Source organism: Mesoplodon densirostris, chromosome 17 (assembly GCF_025265405.1).
Source record: "Mesoplodon densirostris isolate mMesDen1 chromosome 17, mMesDen1 primary haplotype, whole genome shotgun sequence".
NCBI classification, from domain to species: domain Eukaryota; kingdom Metazoa; phylum Chordata; class Mammalia; order Artiodactyla; family Ziphiidae; genus Mesoplodon; species Mesoplodon densirostris.
In genome coordinates this window covers 3,134,135-3,144,580 of record NC_082677.1, presented here as the reverse complement: position 1 = coordinate 3,144,580, position 10,446 = coordinate 3,134,135, and the positions used below count along the sequence as shown (strand labels likewise).

Sequence of the window (10,446 nt, the reverse complement as noted above, 5' to 3'; positions counted from 1 at the left end):
CACATGTGGGCCTCAAGGGCAGCAGTCCTGGCGCCCTGAACGAGGACAGACTGACCCAAGAGACAGGGACAGGTGGTCACTTTGCCACTCCGTCTGAAGGCCCCCATGGGGTACTGTCAGAGTGCTCCCCATCTGTGCCACCTTGGGGGTTAATCCCTGCCTCGTCTGAGCTGTAATCATTGGCTAATCAGACAAGGCACTCCAAGAAGCCCAGGCCACGATTTTTGCTTGCTGTAATGACTTTTCTTTCATTAGAGCAGAGAGTAGGTGACCTAGAAATCTCCTGTGTGAGCTTCTGTCTTCCGCTAAACAAAAGCAGACACTCCGAAGAAGCAGGCGTGTTTAGAATGCACAGCCCTCCCTCCCCGAGGGTGATTTTAGTCCCCGCTCCCTGAACAGACAGGAACGAGAGCCGCGAGGAGGAGATCACATGATCCTGCTCTTTGCTGCAAACTGGAAAAAAAAAGAAAAAAGGGAGGGGGGAAGCCTCCTGGTATTAGCTTGGGCTAATGAGCTCACTGGTGTGTGCCTGGGAAACATCCCAGAATGAATTCATCTGCTGAGATGTCTGTCTTTTGAAAAAAAAGTACCCTTGTAGTGGTGGATGGCAAAGGAGATACAAATGGGAGCCACGTGAAGCCGGCTCAGGGGCTAAGCCCAAAGCAAGGAAGCCCAGGAGGTGGTCAGCATCTGGGCACAAGTTAAGCCTGCCGTTTGGGGATTAACCCATCGTGGAGGTAAACATAGGGTTTGGTTTTTTTTTTTCCAAAGGAGAAAAATATAACATGTAAGCTGCCATGTCCCCATCATACTGGCCCAGCACCTGGGATGGAACAAGGTCCTGTCAGTCTGACCAGGTGGTAACGTTTCACATTGAACTAAGTGTCACAGTGACGCGTCTTCTGGTCAGCATCCAGGGCTGGCATCGTGCTTGCTTCATGCCAGCCCCCAGCACACGGTAGACGCTCCGTTAAATGCAAATGGACGCAGCTAAGGTGACCTGGAGGCCCTTCCTGAGATACTGGAGGTGGCAGTGACCATGGTCAGGTGGTTAAGTCCGTCTCTTTCAAACATTTACTACATGTAATCGCCTTAAACGAAAAATGTTCTCTTTGAAGTATAAGGCTTCAGAGTACGAGAGAGCTGGACGTGGGTGATGGAGTTGGGGAGTCAGAGGTCTTGGGATCTAAGACGCCGGCTTGTGCAAGAGGAGGTGGGAAGGAAGGTGAACCCTGGGGGTGAACTCCCTTCCCCGCGTGGCTGCAGGGTGGGTGGATCTGTGGCAGCTGTCTGCTCGAATCTCTTCTCTCCTTCCCAAGTCGTAGGAATGCGGCCAGGCACGGATCCGACGGAATTTCCCACTCTCTCTGTCGCTAGATGCGGCCATATGACTAGTTGTCACCAACAGAACGTGAAAGGAGGTGAAATGCACCACATCTGAGCCAAAGCTTCTTCCAGGGTTTCTTCTCCCTCCCATCAGCTGGATGCAGATGGCAAGAGGACCCCAGGGAGACACGGGGACGTGACGCCTGGGACCCTGCGTGGTTGAGCGCGTGGAGGAGACCCACTCCACTGACCTGGACACTCGCCCCGGACTGGGGGGTGAGCAAGAAACAGTCCTCCGCTGGGTTGAGTCATTATATTGGGGGATCTGTTTGTTTTAGAAGCCAGCACAATTCCAAGTGAACACCTTAGAATGACCGAGGGAAGTAACCCGGCAGCTCACGAGACTCAGAAGTGGGAGGTGGCGGCCCCAGAAAGCGAGGCGATGGCCTCTGATTGAGGTGATGGAGCCACTCGCCTGCAGGGGAAGAACCACGCTCTTCACTCTCGTCCCCACCTTCGTTGCCCGAAAGTCAGGGTCCACTTCTGGGAGGTGGGCCCTGGGGCGCCACGAGGACTGACACTACGTAGAAAACTGCCTGACCATTTGTGATGTACCACGGGAATTTGCTGCAGCTCAGAGAGACACAGAGGAGCTGGGGTCCCGGCCATCACGTGGGGGTGCATACGATTCGTTAGCTGTACGGGGGTGCGAGGGGAGGACAATACTGTCCCAGATGGTTAGTATCCGAGCTCCAGTGGTTCAAAGCAGGACAATACGTATTCAGGGATTATATTCAGACTTGTTGGAACACAGACTATGAGAGCGAGTGTGGTGGTGTGTTGTGTGTAGGGGGTTAGGGATGGGCCAGGGCCAGGAAATTAGACTGGCGTAGGTAGGCAGAGATGCAGGAGAGAAGAGAAGACTCACCTGCTGACGTCCAAAATAGACTTTGTAGCCGATGGCTAACACTGCCTCCAGGTCAGCCCCAAAGGAGTGGGGCTGGGACACCCCACGGGCTTAGGAAGGTGAGCGCCCTTGTGTGTGTCCCTGTGCCATTGCAGCAGCGGTGGCGGGGGGAGGTGCTATGTCGTGGGGCGGGGCAGGGAAGCAGGGCAACTTTCTCGGCTCTCTGAGTCTGAAGGGAGGGAGCTGAGAAAGGCAGCCAGCACCCCCTCAGGCGTCTGTGTGGTCGTGGTGAGGAGGTGCCCGGGCACAGCCCCTCCCTGAGCCCTGCAGGTGGCTCGTGCGCACCGTCTGTCTGCTGAGAGGGCTGGACCAGCCCTGTGTGTGGTGCTGCTTCCTGTGGAGGAGCTGATACAGGGTGGAGCTCCCTTGAGAGGACAGAGGCACACTGAGCGGCCGGTGCTTGGGCTTCTGTGGTTGTTTGCAGCCTCTCCGGCTTACGCTGGTGAGTGCCTGTGCCTGGCCTCCTGTTGACACCTGTGGGCCCACATCTTGGGCTCTGGTTCTGGTTACCATCCCTGCAAGGATGACGTGATTCCCGCGGCTGAGTCTGGCCTTCCCGAATGTGCGTTCATCCGCGACCGAGGCCTGGTGTCCGTCCACACGCCCTCTGCTACCTGACCTCATTCTGCCTGGTTTTGGCTTCCCTGCGGCCACCTTGGTGCCGACAGCTTGGAGAGACCCCGCCCTACTCTGCAATCTGGGATGGAATATTTTTTTCTTTTTCTTTTAACATTTTATTTTATATTGGAGTATAGTTGATTAACAGTGTTGTGTTAGTTTGGGGATGGAATATTTTCTGAGTAGCTCCACCCAGGTAGCAGACCAGGAGAAAAGGGAACCGTTGAGTTACGTTCCCTCTGGGTAATTCCGAGAGACCCCAGGATTCACGGATGTTAGGACCTAGTTCTCATGGCCACCCCCATTTTATTTATTTATTTATTTATTTATTCATTCATTCATTTATTTATTGTCTGCATTGGGTCTTTGTTGCCGTGTGCGGGCTTTCTCTAGTTGCGGCGAGCCGGGGCTACTCTTGTTGCGGTGCACGGGCTTCTCATTGTGGTGGCTTCTCTTGTTGCGGAGCACAGGCTCTAGGCGCATGGACTTCAGTAGTTGTGGCTCGCAGGCTCAGTAGTTGTGGCTCGTGGGCTCAGTAGTTTTGGCACACGGGCTTAGTTGCTCCGCAGCACGTGGGATCTTCCCGGACCAAGGCTCGAACCCGTGTCCCCTGCATTGGCAGGCGGATTCTTAACCACTGCGCCACCAGGGAAGCCCCCATTTTCTTTCTTGTTCACTCTGGCTGGCAGTGGTACTGTCCCCATATTGCTGGCAACTCCAGAAGTGCCTCCCATGACCTTGAAATCTGCCAAGGGCCCCCACTTTCTGGAGCACCCATGCCCAGTTTGAGCCCACCAACGTGGATGTCTGTGTCAAGGGCACTGGTGACTGCGCTAAAGAATGGAGGGGAGGGGTGCCATCACCATGCTGACAAGGATGCTTGCTGCGGGTAGAATCGTGTCCCCACAAAGATCTGTTGAAGTCCTAACCCCTGGCACTGTGGATGCGACCTTATTTGGAAGGCAGGGTCTTTGTAGGTGTGACTGAGGTGTACGTTCAGCATTGCGTGGAGGTGAAGGCAGAGTTTAAGATGATGTGTCTAGAAGCCGAGGGACACCAGGATTGCAGCCATCACCAGAAGCCACCGGAGAGGCATGGCCTCTGCCCAGATGCAGAGCTGCCAGCTGCTGTGTGGCCCCTGCGCCCGGATCCCCGGCATTGCAGAGAAGCGCTCATTTTGCTCTGATTTGGTCTCCTGTTGCACACCCCCGTGCCCCAGAATCCAGGTGCAAACCCACAGGGCCCAGGCCGAGTGACATCTTCTGAGTGATGACCTGCTGAGCCCAGACCACCTCACGCACTGAGCTTCCCAGTCATTCCAGAACCCACGTGGGTTCTCGCTCCTAATGGGGTGAGCTCTCTCTCCTCAGCAGCCCCAGTTGTGCACCGGGTTAATGTGGGAAATTACGAGTCGTGCTGGGCTTTTTACACCTGCATGCGACTCGTTAGAAATGAGTTCCTTCTCTGAATACACATATACCTGGAACAGGTATTAACCCATAGTGAAAGCTGATGTTTGGGAAAGGCAGGAATCAAAATATGAAAAAGAAAACATAAGACCTTCAGTCTAGCTTGGGGCCTGCTGTGCTGAGGTCCCTCTAGTCCTCATCCTGCCGGCCCTGGTCCACAGCACCCCTTCCCCAGGAAGGAGGGCACGGTAACCCCTGGCCAGGCTCCTGCAAGGGGCACCCACTCGGGTCTCTCCTGGCAACTGTGCACTTCATCTTGTGGTCTCAGCTTGTACGAGGCCCACAGCATCCCTCAGAGGGCAGGGCCAGGCCTGGGATTTGTGGACAGAGTAGACGCTGGGTGAGGGTCAGGGCTCGCAAAGCTGGGGCTGTTCCTAACAGTCCCCATAACAAGGACTTTGGTTTGGAGCACAGTTGAGGTCTTCACTTACATCACGGGCTTCTGACGCTTGCCCTGGAGAATAATCGTTGGGGTGGGAGTGCAGATGGATAGGAGTGGGGAGCTGGCATTTCCAGTGGGGCTGGCTGGGGTCCAGAGCAGCTAAGTGGTCTGAGGATGGGAGGTGTTGGTCCCAAGTCGAGCGTCATTTTCAGACTTCATTGATTAAACATTATCCCTTTAAAGACCTGAAGCAAATTTAAAGTAGAGCCCGTGGTCTCCTTAATGGGGATGCTGTTTCAGGGGAAGCTCCCCTGGCAGCCACACCATGGCTTGGAGGGCAGCTTGGAGCCCAGCCTTCTCCACGTTGTGTTCTGGGTGGTTCCCTTGAGATGGAAAATTCCCCACAGGAATCTTAGAACAAAGGCAGGGGCCAGGCTGCTTGGAAGACACCTGAGAAAGCAGTTGATGGTGATGATGATGATGGTGGTGGTGGTGGTGGTGGTGGGCTCGCAAGTGATTCCTCATGCATTTCTCCAGTTTTCTTGTTTTGATTATCCTCGTCCAATGACAAGCACTCCCTTGTGCAGAAAGGACAAGCGTGCACACGTCTCCAGCAAAGGCATGCGCTGTGTACATTTGTGATGCATCCCGCCAGTTTGGAATAGCTTTACTCTGAAGCCCCAGAGACGCTTCCTCTATTCCCTTCTCCTCTAATTTTCTGTTCACTCTCTAAATTTGGGTGGGACGGGGCAGTGGCAAGCTGGAGGAGAACAAATGAAAGAAGAAAGCATAACCTAAACAGAGGTGCTTCTGGTAAAATGATCTTCATGGTCACGATCTGCCTTTCAGAGAAAAAGTCACCATTCTGTGCAATCTTTGTGTCCCCACGCTTGACTGTGAAGAGCAGTGTAAGGTGTGAGAAGCCTTTGCAGGGATTCATGACAATGGCCTTGACTTCCGTCTGCCACCCAACAGCATGATTGGACCCTAACCATTACCCTCCCGAGTGGCCAGAGCGTCTCCCCGTCTGTCTGGTCCTTTTGGTGAAGTCCTTGTAAGCTGGCCTCCCTCTTTTCTCTGTTGGCCCCCGTAACCAGGTCCTTGGGCTGGAGGACATCTGTGGGTCCCCACTCACACCACAGCTTCTAAAGCTCACCTTCCCCGGGGCCCTCGGATGGTTCCTGCATGCGGGCTCCCTTCCACCTCAGGACCACCAGGGCACCTGCCCTAGGCTGAAGACTGCTTTGTCCCTTTCTCTTTGTGTTAGATTCTGTGTCCCAAAGGAATGGTGTCCATCCCAAAGTCCTGGCCAGACTCCTTCCTGGGGTCCCAAGGATTCTCACGTAAATGAGACTCATTCAGTCCATCCTGTGAGATCAAAGCTCTCCAGTGGAAAAGCAGGTCCACCTTCTCCCAAATCTCAGGCTCAAGGATGGGGAAGGGAAGAGTTTCTATAGACCACTTCATTTCCTTCTGATCCCAGTCATCAACTCTTTCAGACCCTGCAAGAGTTTATGAAAGAGTTTATTTAACCTTCCACCCCAGGATTACTGCAGTTCTGTAGTAACCCACGTAGCCAAGCAATTGCATGGTGTGTGTAAAAGAATTGAGAGGTTTTCAACTGTCCCCCGAGAGGCTGCGAAGAAATAACAAATGGGTTTCTCCTTATAGGGCTTCATACCTGTTTTCTCCCTATGGCAGTGAGGACGCTGACTCATCAGGGCAAGTGGTCAGTTAGAATTGGGAAAAGTCTGTCTGGTCTCAGCTTTGCAGTCTGTCCTGGCAGAGATGCATGCAAATAGTGGGAGAGAGCTGGGAAGAAAACCCTTTCCTGAATCCAAACTCTGATTTCTCAGTTTTAAAAGAGTGTCTTTGATCGAAATCAACAGAAGAGGGCAACTATACAACTAATAACCCCAAGGCCTAAATTCACACCGTGTTCCATGCTACAGAAGCTGCAATGGTTGTTATGTTACTAGTAACACTCCAAGTTCAGTCCATGGGGATTGGGGCTTCTGAGGCTTCTGAGTAGTGCACAAAAAAACAAAGCTCAAGATGATTAGGGGAAAGATGGATATTTGTATATATGTAAATATCACATGTTATTAAGTAATATTTAATGAATAACAATACTGTGTAGTAACTACTATTATTACATATTTATTACATATTATTAAATAATATGAAACATAGATTATATGTAGGCACATGCTTCTCCAAATTTCTTCTTTTTTTGCTAATAAGCCCTCAGCCAGGATCATGAAATCCGTTGCCAAGTTTACCATATTAGCAGCCACTTTCAAAGTCAAAACATAGCAAAGATCCCCACATTGGGCTGTTCCCTGGGACAAGATTTCCTTTTTCCCAGACGAAGCAGCCAGACCAAGTAGCACTGAGGGACACTGCTAGGCTTTTCCTTGCCCCATAGGGGAGAGGACTGCAGGACAGTCCTGGGAGGTGGTCAGTGGGGGTTGCAGTTGCAGGGGCAGGAGTAACGCATGTTTCCCGCTGGAGAGGGTAGACCCTGGACTCCAAGGACCACCTGTGGAGTGGACCTCAAACCGGGTCCTCCTTCCTCAGCTCGGTCAGACTGGGTGGTGTCTTCTGTGACCTCAGCCCCAGTAGTTGGAGTCTGGGATAAAAGCCAAGGTTGTCCCAAAGGACCAGTCACCTTCCACCGCAGGGAACTTGCACTTTCATTGCAGAGTTGCTGATTGGTATCTGACGGATGGCCAATGCTTTTGTAGCAAGAATCTGAACCTCAGTGATCCGGGTTCCCCATCGACCCGGAGGCTGTGCTCAGCCCTGGACAAGACAGATGTAAACAGACATCCTCCGTGCCCGCCGGGCTTGGTACCCAAATGATAAAAACGGACATGCAGGGCGTGGGAAAGGCATGAGGAGTCATGAAGTCCGGGGTCGGTGGTTAGAGAAATCAGTGTTTTGTGTTGGGTTGGATTTCTTTGTCCAATCGGGGGCATTTTGCGATCCACGATTGGGCTTCTGAAAAGAGCGATCAGGAGGAGGAATCTGAAGGTGGGGGAGACTGGATGGAATTTGCATTGCAAGGTTACGGCTCTAATTTCTGCAATCAGCTCGAGGAGGCTCCGCCGCCCTCTCTCGCCGCAGAAGAGCTGCAGCACAAAGCCGAGCCGGACGCGAAGTGGGTTAGGGCGTTATATAAGCCCCGGCGGGAGGGGAGATGGTCTTTTCTGCGCGCTCCTCCCGCGGCGGCGGCGGCGGCGGCGCGGCTCCGGTTGATTTAGAGCGCGGCTGACAGCGGGCTGGCGCGGCCGCGCTGACGCCAGGCTGCTGCGTCGCCATGGAGACGGGCGGGCGCGGCGCGGCTGTCAGCGGCGGGCGCGCGGCCGCGGGGGGCCGCCGGAGGAAGGCGCGGGCCGCGGCCGGGACCCTCGCGGCAGACATGGACTTGCATTGTGATCGCGCCGCCGAGCCGCCGGCCGCCGAGCCGCCGTCGGGCAAGATTAACAGAGCCGCCTTCAAACTGTTCAAGAAGAGGAAGCCGGGCGGCGCGATGCCTAGCATCTTCGGGGTCAAAAACAAAGGGGACGGGAAGGGCGCGGGGCCCGCGGGGCTGGTGCGGAGCCGGACGCACGACGGGCTGGCCGAGGCTCTGGCTCTGGAGGGCGGCCGCCGCGAGGAGCCGCGCGCGGGCGGCGGGGACGGGGCGCGGCCGGGCCCCGCGGCCCCCCGGGCGGGCCCGGGCGGCGCGGGCCCGGCGGCCGGCGGCTCGGTGGCCAAGTCGCACAGCTTCTTCTCGCTTCTGCGGAAGAACGGGCGGCCCGAGAGCGGCGGGGCGGAGCAGGCCGACGCGGGCAAGGCCGGCGGCAGACAAAAGCGGGGGCTGCGGGGGCTCCTGGGCGGCGTGCGCTGGCGCAGGAAGGACCGGCGGCCCAAGGATGCGGCACCGGCCGGGCGCGCGGGGGCCCCGGGCAGCCTGGCGCGGCCGGGGTCGCTCACCGCCAGCCTGGAGTGCGTCAAGGAGGAGGCGCCCGCGGCCGCGCGCGAGCCGGAGCCAGCAGGTGAGCCCGCGGCGGGGGAGCCGGAGCCGGAGCCGGCCTGCGCCCCGGGAGAGGGCGCCGCGGGACCCGGGCGCGCCGAGCGGCCCCGCGCGCCCCCAGAGCCCGACCCCGAGCCGCGCGCCGGGGAGGGCCGGCCGGCCGAGGACGCCGCGGGGCCCGAGGCCGCGCCGGCCGAGACTGCGCCCCGGCCCGACTCCGAAGGCGGCCGCGCGCCCGCCGCCCCCGACCCTTCTTCGGTCGATCCGCCCTCCGACCCATCGGCCGATCGTATTTGTCTGATGTTCTCTGACGTGACTTCACTGAAAAGCTTTGACTCTCTTACAGGCTGCGGAGATATTATCGCAGACCCCGAGGACGAGGCAGGGCCCAGCTGTGCCAGGCATGCCCCCGCGCCGGGCCAGCCGGGCCCCGCCCAAAAGCCCCCCGGCGTGGTGGCCTACCAGGGAGGCGGGGAGGAGATGGCGAGCCCGGCCGAGGCGGACGACTCGTACCTGCAGGAGTTCTGGGACATGCTCTCCCAGACCGAGGACCAGGGCCCGGGGCCCCAGCAGGGGGCGGCCCCGGCGGCGGCGGCGGCGCCCGAAGCGCAGGTAGCCCCCGAGACCCCCAAGGACGCCAGGCGGGCCGAGGGGGCCAAGGACGCGTCCTCGGTCAAGCGCCGGAGGCTGCACCGGCTCCCCACGGAGCTCCAGCCGAAGGAGGAGCCCAAGCACCCGGACGAGGAGCCGCAGGAAGGCGTCCCCAACAGCGACGAGGGCTACTGGGACTCCCCCACCCCCGGGCCGCGGGAGGACGGCTCGGGCGGCGGCGTGAGGAAGGCGGGCCTCCCCCGGGACAGCGACAGCGGTGACGCGCTCTACGACCTCTACGCCGAGCCCGATGGAAGCCCCGCGGCCCTGCCCGCCGCCGCCGAGGACACGTCCTGCCCGTCCCGGTTAAAGCCCGTGTCTCCGGTCACCGTCACCTGTGCCCTGCGAACGCCGGGGAGCTTGCCGAAGGACTCCAAGATCCCGATCAGCATCAAGCACCTCGCGAACATTCCACCCAGCCACGCGGTGGTGCACCAGCAACCAGCCAGGAGCGAGCTGCCCAGAACCAAAATCCCGGTGTCCAAGGTGCTGGTCCGCCGGGTCAGCAGTCGGGGCTTGGCCGGGACCACCCTCCGGGCCGCGGCGTGCCACGACAGTGCCAAAAAGTTGTGAGGTCTCCGAGGCCGAGGTGGAGGGGCCGCTTGTCGAGGAACACAACTTTCCCCGGAAACCACTGCGGCAAATTTTGCACCCCTCAGAGAAAGGCCTTTCCGACCGTCCCTGCTCCGAGCCTGGACCAAGGAGGTCTTTGTGTCGCCAGCAGGGGCAGAATACACCAGGCAGGGGATGCCACACGCGGGATTTCCCCTCCAGATAAGTCCCTGAGAATTCTTTTCAAGCACTTTTTTTTTCTTTTTTACCTTTTTAAAAATCTTTTTTTTTCTTTCTTTTTTCTTTAATGCACTGAACGCTAGGAAGTCACCTTTACTTGCCTTTGCAGAAAGCAGAACTTAACCCAATCTAAGGAAGCGTCACGCCATGATATTTGGCTGTGCCGGTGTCCAGCTGGCCTGCAGGAACCATGGGGAGAATCAAAGGAGCCCTCCTCTTC

The 10,446-nt window shown here is 57.3% G+C and overlaps 1 protein-coding gene across 1 annotated transcript; it reads left to right on the top strand.

Moving 5' to 3' along the window:
- The first annotated feature begins 8,150 nt into the window (after nt 1-8,150).
- On the top strand, nt 8,151-10,007 carry AMER2 (APC membrane recruitment protein 2). The gene has a single exon (XM_060080226.1). It carries the CDS (start codon nt 8,187-8,189, stop codon nt 10,005-10,007), a length of 1,821 nt encoding a protein of 606 aa, XP_059936209.1. The 5' UTR covers nt 8,151-8,186.
- Nucleotides 10,008-10,446: the final 439 nt, after the last annotated feature.